Below are 17771 nucleotides of genomic sequence, written 5' to 3' on the forward strand. Positions count from 1 at the left end.
CCCTTAGACCGGTTCCCGCCAGTGAGAAGACTTGCGTGGCGCCCGGGAAGCTAAGTTTTTATTGAAGATATAGTTTGAAGGGGAGCGACACCCCAAAGTGGGGAGAGGCTGGCAGGAGCTGGGCTGGAGGCCCCTCCTGGAAGTGAGCCCAGGGCGAAGTGGGGGGCGGAGCTACAAACTCCGGGACGGGCTGAACCTTTAGCCCCGAGAACCTACACAAAGCAAGTGCAAGAGTGGGCGTGGGCCACTCGCTGAGGCTCCGGAATTAGAGGCTGAGCAGTCTAGGGCCCCGGGATTGGACAAGAAACGGACCGAAGGCGGAGCCGAAGTAAGGCCGGGCCGGGCGGAAGCCTCAGAGAGCGTCCGACTGCTCGCCCTGAACCTGGCTCTGCTGCATCTGGGCCTGCATCTTCTCCAGCATCTCTTGCATGCGGCGCAGCTGTGTGGGGCAAGATTATTGGCAGTGAAACCCGGAGACGCCAGAGAGGGACCTTGAAGAGGATCTGGGGCTTTGGGTGGAGGGGAAGCGAGGTGCTTGCTCACCTCTTCGTCCTTCTCGCGGATCAACTTCTCCGTCTCGGCCAGAGGCAGCATGGGCAGCGGGATCTCTGTGGCGCTCTGGCGGGAAAGTTTACTAGCGGGTAGAGGGAAGGGAGACAGGAATCAGGGACGGGATCTGAAATTGTAGGTTAAGGCCGGAGGAATTTGAGTCTAGGAGGCGGGGCCGTGTCTGGGAGGTTAGAGTCGGAGGCCAAGTGGGTGGAGAAAGAGAGCTGGGGGGTGGGGTGGGGTGGGGCCATGGATAGGGAGGCAGGGTCAAGAGTGGGAACTGTGCAGTCTCGAACGCTGCCCCCGAGTGGAGATTTGGAAGCATCAAAATCGTTGGTCCTGGTTCTCACCTGCGGCTGGTTCGATCACGAGCCCCAGGCCGGGCTAGGCTCTGTAGGCAGCGGGCCCGGTAGCCCTCGTAGAGCAGATCGTGTGTCACCTCTTTCAAGTCCTGCAGGTGTGTCTGCACCAACATCCGTCTCAGGTTCAGGAAGTCGCAGTGCTGTGGGTTCTCCACTGGGGGGCGGATCGGTGAGCGTCAGGGAGTTTCCGGTCCAAACCCACCCTCAGTCACCCGGGAGTCCTGCTGCTGATCTTGCCAAGGATCCTCAGTTTGCAGCCCAAGTATCCCTCTTTTGACTCTTAGGAGTTCCCAGGACTTAGAACCCGCCCCAACTTTACATATTGGGTGCAGCTTCTGCTTGCTGCTGGCCTCAGAACTTGTGTTTGGCCTTACCCTCCACGGTCCCCCAGGAGTAGCGGCGTCCCCTCACTGGTCGGGTCCCACCGTCTCTCACCACCTCGCATGAACCGACGACTGCGAAAGGGATGCTTCCCTAGAGGGCAGGGGTCAGGAGTCACCGTGGGCTGCTTGTGGGCAAAAACCTCAGCCTCCATCTCCACACCTAACCTCTGCTCTGCCCTTTCCTCCTCTTCCTCTCATACCTTCATCTCAGCATCCTGTCTCTTGAAGTCTTCATCCTCATCAGAGTCACATTCTGGGAACTGGTAAATATTGATCTCCTCCTCCTTCAATTGGTCCCGTATCTCAGAGGAGAAAGATGCAGAGAGAGTGAGATCCACAGGCCATGAATGACAGACATTGCATGGCCAGACACAGTGAGATACAGAGACATCTGGTAGTCAGAGAGACAGAAAGATGGGAATGACAGAGATGGTGAGAGACAGACATACAAGATAACGTAAAAACAAAATCAAGTCACAGTGATGATAAATAGGATTCTAAGAGCAGACATAAACAGACCATGAAAGACCTGAGAGAAACAATAGTTTAAGACTCTGAAGAGCTTAGGGTAGGAGATCATCAGCATCACAAGGCCAGAGGGATGTCAGGGCATCATGTCCATGCCTTTGCTCTTAGGCCTTTGCTAAGTATCTAGCCCTGGGGCTGTATATCCAGCCTGTCACCATCCAGGGATTGAACCCAGGGGCACTTCACCTTGCCAAGGTTATGGGGATGAGAAGTAGTTCCTTTGGCTTTGGAGTTGAGATCTTCCTGCTTCAGCCTTCAGTGTGACACCAAGCCCTGTTTCAGACTGGCTTGTGTGTGTGTGTGTGTGTGGTGTTGGAGATTAAACCCAGGGCCTGGTGCATGCAAGGCAAGCACTCTACCAACCGAGCTATATCCCCACCCCCTCAGGCTGTTTTAAACTTCTAAAGACATGGCTACTTCTGGCAGCTTGCTGCCCACCTTTCCCGAAAACTCTCCCACAGTGTTCCAAAAAGACTACCCTAAGATCAAAGAAGTCAAAGCTGAGATCGGTCATGACTTTTGGCTTCACTTGGGGCCAAGGACACCACGCACACCTTCTGCTTGAGGGCCTGGGTTTCCTTGGGCATCAGGGCATCTGCTTTGCCAATGATTGGAATGATGTTGACTTTCTCGTGCACCGCCCGGAGGAAGGCCACATCTAGGGGCCGGAGCCTGCACCCAAAAATTAATCAGGGCCCAGTCCCAGGGGACAAAGCCTCCCTCGTACACTCCCCAAGGCCCCCAACCCTTAGGATCCCCCTTCAGACCCCCGGCCGAAGGGTGAGATGAAGTAGAGACAGCAGTGGACCCGGGAATCCTGGATGTTCTTCCGGTTCAAGCCACTCTCGTCCCTGAGATACTGCTCAAATTGCTCCTCAATGAAGCGCACCACAGGCAGCCAGCTGGGGTAAGGAGAGAGGACATGTGTCAAAGATCAGAAGCCACACAGGCAAGGAGACAAGGCTGGCCAAGGTTATGGGGATGAGAAGTAGTTCCTTTGGCTCCATCCATATATCAAGGGAAACTGGTGGGGGTGTTGATGTGAAGTTAAGAAGCATACTTTGGGCCAGATGGCTTCCAGAAACAGGTGCCTCATTTTGAGTCAGGGAACCAGGTCAGACCAGCCCTGCAACTGTCCCCTGGGCCTCCACACAGTAGCTGCTTTGAGAGGCTCAGTCCCTGTCACTTTCCCTCCTCCTCACCAGTCTGAGCAGTCCACAGAATCCCCAAAGCCAGGTGTGTCCACCAAGGTCAGCTTCACCTTGACGCCCCCCTCTTCAATCTCCACACCCCTGCGCTCAATGGTCAATGTTTGTGTCAAACGAGCTGTGGGGGCAAGGAGAGGACAGAGGATAGCATAGGGCTCAAAGCAAGACTAATTTCCTTTCCCAGTGTTACAGTTGCCCCATCCCCTTTTCAAGGGAGGAAACAGTCTCAGAAAAGCAGTGGGCACTGAGTGAACTTGAAGGAAGAATGTAACCTAGGGAAGGGGGTCAAGGGCACTGCCTGGAGATGGCAGCAGGATCTTACCGCTAGCCTCTGGCACTTGCCGATCCTCATAGAGGTTGGTGAGGAACAGGCTGTTGATAAGGGTGGATTTCCCCAGACCTGACTCCCCTGTGGACAGGACAGGCCAACTGATTAGATGAGGGGACAGCCAGGGTCTTCTGAAGACACCTCCACCCCAAGTCTCTCTCTAGAGCCTCCAGACCTGCCACCATGAGTGTGAAGTCAAACCCCTTCTTGACGGACTTGCGGTGCAGCTGGTTGGGGAGCGCAGCAAAACCCACATACTCCTTGTCCTGTTCGGGGTGGGGGGGGTGATATAAGACTCCTGAGAGTGGCAGGCAGGACCTCAGTATCACCTGAACCCAAAGACTTGGAAAAGTCAGCCTATTATGGGTCTACCCGGGTCTGGGGACTGTGTGGGGGTAGGGGGTTAGGCTGGGGATGCCTAGCTTCCTGGGCACAAGGACTCACCATGGCTCCGCTAGCTGTCTCTGCACCTGCTATCACTCCCCACTTCCTCTGGTAGGGCAGGAAGTTGAATGCAGCAAACAAGGGGGCGGGCAGTTGTAGGAAGCTGTGATGCTCAAACCAGCCCAGACCAGAGAGGTGGGGAAAGCCAAATCCAGGAATACCTGGACCCGAAGCTTCAACCCCTCCATTCTCTACATGCCTTTATTCCAAGCCCCTTTGTCACCAGGGTGCCAGGTGATATATGGGCAGAGAGGAAGGAAGCAGGCTGCTCTCTTTAGCAGGTGTAACAAAGTCTTGCACAAGATAACAAAAATGTTCCTAGGGTTTCTGATGGACCAAAACCCATAATGGGATTAGAAGTAGAAGGGGCTATCAGACAATGATGCACACCTGTAATCCCAGCAACTCAAAGGCTGAGGCAGAAGGGTAGGTAGCAAGTTCAAGGCCAATCTTGCAATTTAGCAAGACCCTCAGCAACTTAGTGAGACCCTGTCTCAAAAATAAAAAATAGGGCTATGGTTGTAGCTCAGTGGTAGAGTGATTGCCTAGCATGTATGAGGCACTGGGTTCGATCCTCAGCACCACATAAAAATAAATAAAGAAATTGTGTTCATCTACAACTAAAAATATTTTTGTGTGTGGTGCTGGGATACAACTAAAAATATTTTAAAATATAAAATAAGGGCTTGGGAAGAGCACTTGCCTAGCATGCTTGAAGCCCTGTGTTTGATCCCCAAGACCACCAAAATAAATAAATTATATATATATTATACACATATATATGTGAATTTTAAGATAAAAATTCCTGGGAATATAGATCAATGGTAAAGCACCCCCACATTTAATACCCAATGAAAAAGGGGGAAAAATTACAAAGGGGCCCCGGCACCATAAAACAAACAATATTGAAAGTAAGGGGCCATCAGTTTTTTGGTTCATGTATTAGACTTTTTCTCCTCCTGCAAAGCTGGAGATTGAACCCAGGACCTCACACACTAGGCAAGTACTCTTCCACTGAGCTAGAACCCATGGACTTTTTGATGTTTTTGGTGCTGTGGATCAGTGCTAAACATTGAGCTCTACCTCATTCCCCTAATAGATTTTCTTCTTAGTTGTTGATGTACCTTTTATTTAATATATTTATTTATATGTGGTGCTGAGAATCAAACCCAGTGCCTCACACATGCTAGGCAAGTACTGTACCACTGAGCTACAACCCCAGCCCCCTTAATGACATTCTTAAGGACTGGAGCTGTGGCTCAGCAGTAGCACAGTTGCCTGGCATGTGTGAGGCACTGGGTTCGATTCTCAGCACCACATATAAATAAATAAATAAAATAAAGGTCTATCAATAACTTTTTTTTATTGGTTGTTCAAAACATTACAAAGCTCTTGACATATCATATTTCATACATTTGATTCAAGTGGGTTATGAACTCCCATTTTTATCCCGTATACAGATTGCAGAATCACATCGGTTACATATCCACGTTTTTACATATTGCCATACTAGTGACTGTTGTATTCTGCTGCCTTTCCTATCCTCTACTATCCCCCCTCCCCTCCCCTCCCATCTTCTCTCTCTACCCCATCTACTGTAATTCATTTCTCTCCTATCAATAACTTAAAAAATATTTTTTTTTAAATCTTAAAAAACACTCCAGGTCTTTGAACACCACTGTCAGAGAGAACTTATTTCAGAATTTTGGCCAAAGAACCCCTTGATCAAACCCTTCAGAGGCTCCCCAGTGACCTCAGAATCAAATTGGAGCTCTGGCCTGGCAGACAGTTTCTGCCACCAGTCCTCATCACTCCATCTCTGTGGCCCAAACATACTGGCCCTGCCCACATTTTCTGTACCAGGAAAACACCTCTTCCTCTTTCAAGGGGCTCTGCCTCCTGTACAAAATCTGCCCCAGCTACTCCAGACAGAGTCCTTCCCCTCCTTTAGACTCCCCAGCACCTTTCAGAGGCCCCTAAAAACCCACATGTAAAGGCTGGGGCTGTAGCTCAGTGGCAGAGTGTTTGCCTAGCATGTGTGAGGCACTGGGTTCTATCCTTAGCACCACATTATAAAATAAAATAAAGGCATGCTGTCCATCTACAACTATTTTTTAAAATTTTTTTTAAAAAACCACCTGTGCTTACCTGTCTCTGCTCCCAACTGAGCTCTCTGAGGGCAGAGATCATGTCCTCCCAATTTCTGTATTCCCCAGTGTCTTTAAAAAGATACTGATGAATGATATACTAGATGCATGGATTCTTGAAAGAATGAATAAATGAAGGTCGTCAGAGGCAAAGGCTGGGAGACTGCAGGACACGTAAAAGGCACCTCATCTGGAAGTCAGAAAGAACTCTCCAAACCCCAATGCCTAATATTTACTTGCTGTACAAACTTGAGCAAGTTACTTAACCTCTCTTAACTCCAATTTCCTTGTGTAAAATGAATTACACATATTTAAGTTTTGCTATCAGAATGCCTGTGGGTGCTGGGGGTGTTGGGAGAGGTGGCACATGCCTGTAATTCCAGTAGCTTGGGAAGCTGAGGCAGGAGGATCAGGATCTTTAGTTCAAAGCCACCCTAAGCAAAAGTGAGGTGCTAAGCAACTCAGTGAGACCTTATCTCTAAGTAAAATACAAAATAGTGCTGGGGATGTGGCTCAGTGGTTGAATGCCCCTGAGTTCAATCCCTGGTACCAAAAAATAAAAAAAAAAAGATTCACCCAGATCGTCATGTATATATCTTTTTTATCTCTCTTTTTTTAATGGTCCTGAAGCTCAGACTCAGAGTTCCACATGCTAGGCAAGCACTGAACCACATCCCCTGCTGCCATGTGTTTACTTTATCCTTACTTAAAGTTCATTTCTAACACTGTCTCCCTTATGTAACCATAGAAAAGTTGCTTCTCAGTCTGGGGATGTACTCTTGTAGAATGCTTGCCTAGCATTGCTAGGTCCTAGGTTCAATCTCTTGCACTACCAAAAAGAAAAAATTGCCTCTCTGGGTCTTTCTCTCACAGGAACTTCCTTGTAGGTTTTGCAAGGTACATATGACTATAGAGACATGCAGTTATTTAGAATTGTGTGAACTTACTAGCTATGTGACCTTGGATGTCTTACTTTAACTTCTTGGTGACTCAGTTTCTTCATCTGTACAACAGTACCATTAATAATTCTCCCTTAAGCTGGGCTCAGTGGTGCATGTCTGTATTCACAGAAGCTCATTTGAGAGGCTGAGGCAGGAAGATTGTAAGTTCAAGGCTACCCTCACAAATTAGCAAGACCCTGTCTCAAAATATAAAATTAAAAAAGTCTGGCTGGGGGCTGGGTTGTGACTCAGAGGTAGAGCACTCACCTACCATGCTTGAGGCATTGGGTTCGATCCTCAACACCATATAAAAATAAAAAATAAAGATATTGTGTCTACCTATAACTAAAAAGAAAAAGAAAAAAGAAAGAAAGAAAGAAAAAAAAAAAAGGGGGTTTGGCTGGAAGCCAGGCTGATGGTGCACTCCTGTAATCTCAGCGGTTCAGGAGGCTGAGACAGGAGAATCGAGAGTTCAAAGCCAGCCTCAGCAATGGTGAGATGCTAAGCAGTTCAATGGAACTCTGTCTCTAAATAAAATACAAAATTGGGCTGGGGATGTGGCTCAGTGGTTGAGTACCCCTAAATTCAATCCCTGGTACCAATAAAGAAAAAGGTCTGGCTGGGTGCAGTGGTACATGCCTGTAATTCCTGCAGCTCAGGAGGATGAGGCAGGAGGATTAAGAGTTCAAAGCCAGCCTCAGCAATTTAGGGAGGCCCTGAGAAACTCAGTGAGACACCCTGTCTCTAAAAAAAATACAAAAACGGGCTGGGGATGTTCCTCAGTGGTTAGGTACCCCTGAGTTCAATCCTCGGTACTCCCCTAAAAAGGTCTGGGGATGTATCTCAGTGGTAAAGCACCCTGGGTTCAATCCCCAGTATCTAAATAAGTAAACAAATAATTTCCCTCATGGGACATGACCAAGATTACAGCAAGCCGGATGTTGGTGGTACAGGCCTGTAAACCCAGTGACTTGGGAGACTGAAGCAAGAGAATCCCAAGTTCAAGGCTAGTCTTGGAAACTTAGCAAGACTCTATCAAAAAAAAAAAAAAAGCCGCTGGGAATGTAGATCAGTGGTAAAATGCTCTAAATTTAATCCCAAGTACTGCAAAAAAAAGAAAAGACAGACTACGGCACATGGGTTAATACGGGTTAATACACAAAACTCTTAGAATAGTGCTTTGGCATATGAGATGAGCTCATGCAAATGCTAGTTATTATTATTACATGAGCTGAGCAATATGGTAGTTCTGCCAGCTAATATCCAGTGACTGCTCTTGTGGATTAGTTGCCAAGGATCCAGACAGGGTGAATTAAGTCAGCATTTCAGTCCTCTGGGGAGACAGACAGCCACAAGTAGGTGTGACTCACAGCATTCATGCTAAAAGTGCCAGAAGAGAAACAGTATTTAGATATAAAGGGAAGAGATGATTATATCTTTCCCACTCTACCACAGCCCCTCCTCCTCCATTTCTCATCAGACTGAGCAGCCCCAATGTCTTAGTTAAAACTCTGGGAGGCTAGGGATATATTCAGTGGTAGAGCATTTGCCTAGCATCTGGGAGGCCCTGAGTTCCACCCCCAGCACCACAAAACAAAACAAAAAAAACCCTACATCACTCTGAATTCCTCTCATTCTCACCCTCCATAAGTATATCCAGTTGATTTCCATCAAAAAATTGGTCTCCTTTTCTCCATACCTTCCAACCCCTGCCCTGGGTTCAGACTCTGATCTTCCCAGAATTTTTTTTAATTAATTTTTAGTTTTCAGTGGACACAACATCTTTATTTTAATATGGTGCTGAGGATCGAACCCAGCGCCCCGCACATGCCAGGCAAGCGCACTACCGCTTGAGCCACATCCCCAGCCCTTCCCAGAATTATTGAACAGCCTTTAAATAGCATGCAAGCCACACATGATGGCACATACCTGTTTAACTCAGGAGGTTGAGGCAGAAGGATTGCAAGTTTGTGGCCAACCTCATCAACTTAGCAAGACCCTGTGTCAAAATAAAAAAGGACTGGGAATATAGCTTGGAAAAGTGCCCAGTACCCAGAAAAAAAAATAGAAGACCCGTTTTTGCCACTTTGTATGTATGTTCTGTGCTATTTTTCGGTGGCGGGGTGGGGGGATACCAGGGATTGAACACAGGGTTGCTTAAGCACTGAGCCACATAGCACTGAGCACTGAGCCCTTTTTATTTTTTGAGACAGGATCTTGCTAAGTTGCTTAGGGCCTCGCTAAATTGCTGAGGCTGGCTTTGAACTTTTGATCCTCCTGCTTTAGCCTCTTGAGTCACTGGGATTACAGGCATGCACGCCGTCGCACAGCTACTTCACATTCATTTTCTATGTAGCACTGTTCTTTTTGAAATCATTCTATGATTTGATAGACACCAACACAGTCATTATCTACTAAATTTTCCCATGTGATGCTTCTGTATTGTTTTGGGTATGCAGAAATCCATTCTGAATGTATTCATAGCAGACCACAAATTTGGCAGAAACAATACTGGTGAGTGAACAGCAACACCCATGCTTCTTATCCTGCTTTAAACATAATTTTGTGTTTGTCTTTGTGGTATTAGGGATCAAACCTAGGGTCTCATGTGTGGTAGGCAAGTACTCTACCATTGAACTGTACCCCTAGTTCTTATAATTATTTTCAAACAAGTCAGTTTGAAACTTAACTAGCTTCTTCAAGCAAATGCAACTTTAATTCATTAGGAGCTCCTGGGGCTAGGCATGGTGGCACACACTTGAAATCCCAGTGGCTCTGAGGCTGAGGCAGGAGGATCACAATTTCAAAGCCAGCCTCAGCAACTTAGTGAGGTCCTAAGCAACTCAGTGAGATCCTACCTCAAAGTAAAAGAGTTGGGGATGTGATTTTTCCCCCTGGTTCAATCCCTGGTGAAAGAAAGAAAGAGAGAGAGAAATAGAGAAAGAGAGAGAGAGAAAAGGGAGAGAGAAAGAGGAAAAGAGAGAAAGAGAGAGAAAAAGAGAGAAAGAACTCATGGAATTTCATCAGCTGGAAGGAATGCCAATACAAACAAATGATTTTTAAACCAAATTTTCCTTCCTTGCCATATTACATGGCCTATCAATCTACCCATCTGACTTTTCTGCATTGGTATGAATGGAAAAAATGAACGTTATTGGTAACATCTTGAAATTCACTTTTAGAATGCTTGATCCCACCTAATTCCAAATCTGTCATTATGGTTTGGGATTTCAATTGAATTGCCTCACATGATTGTGGTGGCTGAAAAGTCCCACCACAGGCTGTCTGGAGACCCTAGGATTCCATTGGCATGGTTCAGTCTAGGTCCAGAGGCTTCATCTTGGAACCAGAGACCCTGACTCCCAATAGGAGGCTGACCACCTGAACTCTTCTGAGGCTGAACACCTGAAAAATGCCTGAAGTGCTGGTGTTAAGTCCTAGGGTCCAAAGGTCAGCCAGTCTGGACTTCTAGTGTCTAGATAGCAGAAAAAAACTCTGTCCCAGCTCTGAGAGAGATCACTCACCTTCTGCATTTGTTTCCCTCCAGCCTATGTATGGGATGAGGCCTGCCCATTGAGGGCAGATCTTCCCCACTTAGTCCACTTGGGTTCATACATTCATCTTTGGAAACATCCTCACAGACACATCCAAAATAATGCTTTATTAGGTTTCTAGGTGTTTCTTCTGCCCAACATGATGCAGCTATTCTGCTTATAATATAAAACTGGGTGCAGTGGTGAATGTCTATAGTTCTACCTACCCAGTAGCCAGTAGAATGAGGAGGATGATAAGCTCCTTGGAGCCAAGTTTGGGACCAGCCTGGAAAACACACTGAAATTTGGTCTCTTAGGAAAAAAAGACAACACACTAATTCCTTCCCAGAATTCAGTATTTTACTGCTTTTTTTTAAAAAATGCAGTCCTAGAGACTGAACCCAGGGGCACTTTATCCTGGTTTTTTTTTTTTTTTTTCTTTTTTGGTGCTGAGGACTGAGCCCATAGCCTTAGGCATGCAATGTAACTGCTCTATCAACTAAGCGTTTATGTATATCTTTTTTTTTTTTAATATTTATTTATTTATTTTTAGTTCTCGGCGGACACAACATCTTTGTTGGTATGTGGTGCTGAGTATCGAACCTGGGCCGCACGCATGCCAGGCGAGCGCGCTACCGCTTGAGCCACATCCCCAGCCCGCGTTTATGTATATCTTGAAACAGGATCTCACAAAATTGTCAGGCTGGCCTGGAACTCAGGATCCTGCTGCTCCAGTCTGCTGGGATTACAGGTGTCTGCCACCAGGTCTGGCTCTTTTTTTAATTGGCATTGCAGTTTTCACGATTTCCACTTTCTTTCATGATTTCAATATCTTGGATTTTAATCTTTTAGGATTGTGATTTTCAGATTTTTATTTTTATTTATTTATTTTTGCATTGATGGGGATGGAATCCAGGGCTTCATGCATGCCAGGCAAACAGTTTACCACTAAGCTACATCCCCAGCCCTGATTTTTAGGATTTTAGACTTTAGGGATTTTGATCTTTTGTGACTTCAACAATCAGAAATATGGGGGTGGTTGTTGTCTTTAGGGATTATGATCAATATAAAGCCTCCATGTTTATCAGACAAAGACCCATGTATTAGAACTTTTCCAGCTCTCCTACACTATCTTGAACAGGTTGGTATAACTGTCACCCTTACAGTTCTCTAACACACCCCCCCCACCCCCCCTGTCCTGGGGATCCAATCTGATTGCATGCTAAGCAAACTCTCTTTATTTTTAAAGATTTGTGTGCTTGCCCATTTAAACTGATAGTACTCCAAGGACAGATCTGGAATTTGTCAACTGCTTATGCCAATCATCTAGTTGAGCACTAAGGCTCATGTGAAGAATATTAAAAAAAAAAAAACCGTGGTTACCCCTCCTCATCATTGGCAAAGGGGCTCAAGACATCTTTCAGTCTCTTTTCCCACAAAAGCAGATCCTGGAAGCATGTTTCCAGGGTCCTGGGTCCCCTAACTAGAACACAGCCCCAGCCAGGGCCCCACCAGGATGGAAAAAGGGTTTATTTCTTCAGCCTCTTTCTGGGCTTAGTTTTGCAGGGTTGTCAGCCTGTCCCCAGTCTTTCTAGCAGCTTCTTTCTTTGTGTCTCTGTCTCTTTGTCTCTGCCTGTTTTCACTGACTGCTGTCCTTTGTTTCTCTGACTCTGGGTCTGATTCCCTCCACGCTGCTTGCTTCTTTTTCTTATGGCTCCTAAGACTGCTTCAATGCCTTTATAGCTATCTCTTATATCTTTCTACATCTCTTGTTTCTGGTGGCAAATCTTTTGCCCCTGTATTTTTAATCAGCCGAGCCCTTTTTGATTCAGGGCTTTTACATTAAGACTGGGTGAGCCTGGTTCAGGGTCTATTTGGGAGCTGCAGGTCTGATTGCATCTGCCCCCTCTCCCTAGCAGCATTTACCAGACGTTCCCCTCTAGTCCCTGCTCCTGCCTCGGTCTCCCCTAGCCCAGCCCCCACCGCGGTCCTCGGCCTCTCTGACCAGCCGGGCTTTGTTTCCCGTGTCTCAGCGCCCCGCCCCGCCCCGTCTGGGGTCTCCGCCGCCCTTTGTCTGCCTTGGTCTCTCCCCCACTCCTTTCCCTGGGTCCGTGTCCGGATTCCTCTTTCTTTGTCTCTCCCGGGCTAGGGTGGCTGGCGCTGCCCGCCAGCCCCCGAGGTCTGCGCCGGTGGCCAGAGACACAGCGACATTTAGGAAGAGTCTTCAGCCCTTATCACCCAGCTGCAGCCCAGGAGGCACACGGTTAATACCACCGAGTTCGGGCCACTGTCTTCGGCTTAGAGTAGCCCACCCGGCTGCACGCAGCCACCCGCGGGCCACAGAGCTCCCGCCAACACCGGCATCCCTAACTGGCGTGCGGCTCCTCCCAGGTCCTAGAGCGGCTCTATACGCCCCAGCGCTTCCGCTTCCCGTCCCCGCCCCCGGCGGCCGCCCCCGGGACGCCTGGGACCGGGCCCCCTCCCGTGTTGGCGCGGATCCCGCGTCTCCGAGCCGCCGGTGGCTCGGATACCCGCACCTTGCAGAGGAACTTGGGAGGGCACCGGGTGGCTGAGCTGGAGGCGGCTGACGAGGTGAGAGGGACGGCTGCGTGCTGGGAGGAGGAGCAGCAGGTGCAGGGGTGGCCGGTGGCGCCGGCGGGAGTTACCGGGAACCGCGCCCGGTGTCGGGTGCCCGCGCCGGCCGACAGAGGGCAGCGGCAAGGTCCGCGGGCCGCACATGGTTGTGGTGACCACAGGATTATGTGTCTGTCCCCTTGCCCAGGGCGGCGTACTGGCGATGGAACGCGCCGTAGAACCCTGGGGTTCGGATCTCCATGGCCCAGAGGAGAGGGAGCGGTTAAGAAGCGCCCGCACAGGTGAGAGCCGCGGCCGTGCGCTGCACAGACAGGTAATAGCTGGGTGGGGACTCCAGTGCTGGGCTCTGCCCCACCGAGAAAAATTGGTCGTAAGCTGTGTCTCCAAGGAGAGAGGGGGAGGGGAGCAGAAACCAAAGGAAGGAGCCAGCGTTTCTGAGTACCTACTGTGTGCCAGGCCTTTATGGGCATCTTCTCAAGGACTCCTCCCCTCCCCCACAGTCTTCACCTCTGCCCTTTTCTCTCCAGTGATGCACTCTGCAGGCAAATTGATCCAATTCCAGATCTAATCCTGTCTTTCTACTCAAAAACCTTCCTAGCTCCCCCCTGGCTACTAATTAAAGCCTTATACTTAGCCTAGCATTAAATCCAAATCTTGCATGCTCAAACTAGTCCCAACAACCGTTTCCAGCTTTATCTTCCATTCCTCTCCACTATTTTCTCTTTGCTGTGAATGCAATTCTCTGTCTCCTTGTTTCTTCTGCTGTGACATCGCACAGCAATTGTAGAAGCCCTATAATTGTTCTGAACCCACAGTTATAATTACTGATACTTTATCTCTCCCACCACCTCTAAGCATCTTGAGAGATGTATGTGAGAAGACACAGGAAGACTGAAGTAATAAATTACAGAATAGGCTAATATAGCAAAGTACAATAGAAAGAGCAAATACCAAGTTTTCCATATAAAGGCAATAAAACGTGGTTGGGTTCAGACAGACCTGAGTTAAAAGCTGGCTTGGCTACTTTCTAACTTAGAACAAATCACTTATATTCTCTGCATTTCCATGATTGTAAAATGGGGATAGTAACCTAATAGTATTACCTTCTAGGATTGTTTGCAAGGATACAGTATTACTTATTTTTATATTTGCATATATAGTTAAATATATTGGCATATATTTAGGACATAGTAAAAGGAAGTCATTACCATTGTTATTGAAAGGCACAGACAATAAGTGCTTCAAAAGTTCAGAGGAGAAAGAGATCCATTGTCAAGGAAGTCTTCCTGGAGAGGTGGTGGGGTGTGTAGCTCAGTGCTGTAGAAGGATTGCTGAAGGCCCTGGGTTTCATTCCCAGCACTCCCCCCTCCCCCCACCACACACCAAAGAGGCTAAGCCAAAAGGTGAGAGCTACAATTCCTTTTTCTTTTCCCAGGTCTAGGGAGTGAGAATGTGGTGATTTCTCAGTCAGATGTGTTTGAACACACCCCACCAGAGGAGGATGACTTGGGGTTCAAGGAAGAAGAAGATTTGGCCTCAGGTCATGAAGTAGGAAATGATTCTCTCAAACCTGAAGGTATCCAGACCTGGGATGATTTATGGGTTCAGAGAGAGGGACTAGGAAAGCCTCAGCCTCGGAATCGAGGCCCCCGGGTCCTGGGAGAACCACGCTGGGGCCAGGCTAGTAGTGATCGAACTGCGGTGTGCGGTGAGTGTGGCAAGAGCTTCCGGCAGATGTCAGATCTGGTAAAACACCAGCGGACTCACACAGGGGAGAAACCTTACAAGTGCGGGGTCTGTGGCAAGGGCTTTGGAGATAGCTCAGCCCGCATTAAACACCAGCGAACTCACAGTGGTGAGAAACCCTATAGGGCCCGGCCACCAGCCCAGGGTCCCCCAAAGATTCCACGGCCTCGGATACCTGCTGGTGAGCGCCCCACTATCTGTGGTGAATGTGGCAAGAGCTTCCGGCAGAGTTCTGACCTGGTGAAACACCAGCGAACACACACTGGTGAGAAGCCCTACAAGTGTGCCATCTGTGGCAAGGGCTTTGGTGACAGTTCTGCCCGCATAAAGCACCAGCGGACACACCGGGGGGAGCAAGCCCCCCGGCCAGTGGTGCCCCGCCGGCAGCCATCTCGAGCAGCCACAACAACTGCACAGGGACCCAAGGCCCAGGACAAGCCATATATTTGCACTGATTGTGGCAAACGGTTTGTGCTAAGTTGCAGCCTCCTGAGCCACCAACGCAGTCACCTGGGGCCCAAACCCTTTGGCTGTGATGTGTGCGGAAAGGAGTTTGCCCGGGGCTCCGACCTGGTGAAACACCTGCGGGTGCACACAGGAGAGAAGCCCTACTTGTGCCCTGAATGTGGCAAGGGCTTTGCTGACAGCTCTGCCCGGGTTAAGCACCTCCGCACACACAGTGGCGAGAGACCTCATGCCTGCCCAGAATGTGACCGCACCTTCAGCCTCAGTTCCACACTTCTTCGCCACCGCCTCACTCACATGGAGCCCCAGGACTTCAGCTTTCCAGCTTACCCTGTAGCCCCTTTGATCCCCAGCCCACCTCCACCTCCTCTTGGCACCAGCCCCCCACTGACACCTCGAAGCCCTTCACACCCTGGCGATGGGCCTTTTGGCCTGCCTGGCTTGGAGCCTGAGCCTGGAGGCCCACAGGCTGGGGAGCCACCCCCACCACTGGCTGGTGACAAGCCCCACAAGTGTCCCGAGTGTGGCAAGGGCTTCCGCCGAAGCTCTGACCTGGTGAAACACCATCGAGTACACACTGGGGAGAAACCCTACCTCTGTCCTGAATGCGGCAAGGGTTTTGCTGACAGCTCGGCCAGAGTCAAGCACCTCCGAACCCACCGTGGTGAACGTGCCCGGCCACCACCACCATCTACTCTCCTACGGCCACATAACCCACCTGGCCCAGCACCCACGGCTCCTCGACCTCGAGTCCGGGCCCAGCCCTCTGGACCCAGCCAGCCCCATGTGTGTGGCTTCTGTGGGAAGGAATTCCCCCGGAGCTCAGATCTGGTCAAACATAGGCGCACACATACTGGGGAGAAGCCATACAAGTGTGCAGAGTGTGGCAAGGGTTTTGGTGACAGTTCTGCCCGTATCAAGCACCAGCGAGGGCACCTGGTTCTGAGGCCCTTTGGGATAGGGGATGGTCGGGCAAGGCCTCTCAAAGAGGAACCACCAGTGGGACTAGAATGATAGGGTCCAGGGAAGGTGGAAGCCCAGGAAACCAAAGGGAGGGTTATCTGCTGCTGAAGCAGAGTAGAAAGGGCCTGGGAGGTGGTGGGAGGGAAACAAAGGGGAAGAAATGGGAGAAAGGAATGAATAGATAGAAATTGGAGACCATAACATTGATGCTCAGGAAACTGTCCTGGCTTGGTGTTAGGACCTTGCCAGTATGGGCTACACCCTCAAATTCTAGAACACTGCCTAGCACACAGTAAGCACTCAGTAAATACTAATTTGAAATTTAGAAACTGGCCTTAGCCTGAAAACTCTTTAAAGAACCCCAAATTCCTGCTGCTTGACTGATAAGAACTACTCCTCCCAAACTTGCCATGGGAGACCAAACACCCTGAATCAGTTTGTTTGACCCTATGAGGTGCAGCAAAGGGAAATCTGGAATTTACGGTGTCAGATGAGGCAGGGCATCTTGATCATCATGATGGGGACAGTATTGCTGTGTGGTAGGTAGATCCCACTCCTAACCTTGGGTCACTGGACATGGTCTTAGCCAGGAAGAGCACTCTTGGATAGAGCCCAGATCTATGTCCCTTGAGGACCTGGACCCACCCTGACACCTGGTCACTGGTGAAATAGCAGGAGGAGTGTTCATGGCATCCAGCCTGAATGCCACATCCAGGTTCTGGTGGCCATCAGCAGAAATCAGCTGATTGGGCAAGGGCAGGACTAGAGAGAGGAGAAGCCCCAGAGGCTAGGGATGCTGCAAGGCCTGACAGCCACATTTTCATGTGTCTCCTTACTAATAAAACTGTTTCTTGTCTGAGGCTTGGACTCTGTAGGGGTGTGTGGTTGTGTATACACGTGTACGTACATGCAGGACAAGGGTTGAAAGAGTATAAATGTGACACCACAGGCAAAACCCTCAAAGGATTTGTAAACTTGTGTAGGTCCCTGGTGCTCTTTGTCCCATTAAATAGGTTATCCTGGCAGGGTCAGCCACTTTCTACCCTTCACAGTGGGTTTTAAAAGGGCCACCAGATTCAGATTCGTCAACAAATGCCAGAGGCCTAAGGTCTAACAGCCCATAGGCAATAGCCTGGAACATGATACTTAAAAGGAAAATTGTGCGACGCTGAGGGAGGGAGGGCAAGATACGGGGAATGGGTGGAAAGTGGCTGTTAGCCTAAGTGTTGCAGACCCATGTAGCCCAGAAAGTCCCAACATAGATGCACGGCCTATGGGGACACTGGGAAACTCCGCTTCCCTGGGGCGGAACAAACACCATCTGGTTGCAAAGTCCAAAGGAAGGGTTAAACAGGTTGCTTTCTAATCCCTTGCAAAGGACAGCCGAATTTACCAGCACCCATCGCATCCTCAGGAGCAGGGCTCCGATTCCTGACTCGTTCCAAGGAGAACGCCAATAGGGAGGAAAGAAATAGAGGAACTCCCCTGATTGGCTGGGAACTAAAAACATTACGCCCCTTCATTCTTCTAAGCAACATTTGATTGCTTTGCAAATTCTCCAGTCCGGTTCTCAGCTAAT

The 17771-nt window shown here is 49.1% G+C and overlaps 2 protein-coding genes across 2 annotated transcripts; one reads left to right on the forward strand and one right to left on the reverse strand.

The window, feature by feature from the left end:
• Positions 1-36: 36 nt before the first annotated feature.
• On the reverse strand, positions 37-3865 carry Septin1 (septin 1). The gene is made up of 11 exons (XM_027948711.3): positions 3803-3865; positions 3534-3624; positions 3353-3439; positions 3025-3148; positions 2590-2724; positions 2377-2494; positions 1495-1596; positions 1286-1385; positions 900-1065; positions 544-634; positions 37-439 (listed from the first exon to the last, which is right to left on the reverse strand). The coding sequence occupies exons 1-11, from the start codon at positions 3803-3805 to the stop codon at positions 353-355; spliced, it is 1104 nt and encodes a 367-aa protein (XP_027804512.2). The 5' UTR covers positions 3806-3865; the 3' UTR covers positions 37-352.
• A 9007-nt stretch (positions 3866-12872) lies between these two features.
• Positions 12873-17052, forward strand: Znf48 (zinc finger protein 48). Its single transcript, XM_027948457.3, has 3 exons — positions 12873-13015; positions 13206-13299; positions 14454-17052. The coding sequence occupies exons 2-3, from the start codon at positions 13221-13223 to the stop codon at positions 16241-16243; spliced, it is 1869 nt and encodes a 622-aa protein (XP_027804258.1). The 5' UTR covers positions 12873-13015; positions 13206-13220; the 3' UTR covers positions 16244-17052.
• Positions 17053-17771: the final 719 nt, after the last annotated feature.

Source organism: Marmota flaviventris, chromosome 19 (assembly GCF_047511675.1).
Source record: "Marmota flaviventris isolate mMarFla1 chromosome 19, mMarFla1.hap1, whole genome shotgun sequence".
Taxonomy (NCBI): Eukaryota; Metazoa; Chordata; class Mammalia; order Rodentia; family Sciuridae; genus Marmota; species Marmota flaviventris.

What these genes read in the sequence shown, in the direction of transcription:
- Septin1 (XM_027948711.3), bottom strand. An exon ending in CTTCACACTCATGGTGGCAG is followed by an intron (nt 3,440 to 3,533) that starts GTCTGGAGGCTC and finishes TCCTGTCCACAG; the next exon opens with GGGAGTCAGGTCTGGGGAAA. An exon ending in GCAAGTGCCAGAGGCTAGCG is followed by an intron (nt 3,149 to 3,352) that starts GTAAGATCCTGC and finishes TTGCCCCCACAG; the next exon opens with CTCGTTTGACACAAACATTG.
- Znf48 (XM_027948457.3), top strand. Translation starts at nt 13,221, where the DNA reads ATGGAACGCGCCGTAGAACCCTGGGGTTCGGATCTCCATGGCCCAGAG. An exon ending in GTTAAGAAGCGCCCGCACAG is followed by an intron (nt 13,300 to 14,453) that starts GTGAGAGCCGCG and finishes TTCTTTTCCCAG; the next exon opens with GTCTAGGGAGTGAGAATGTG.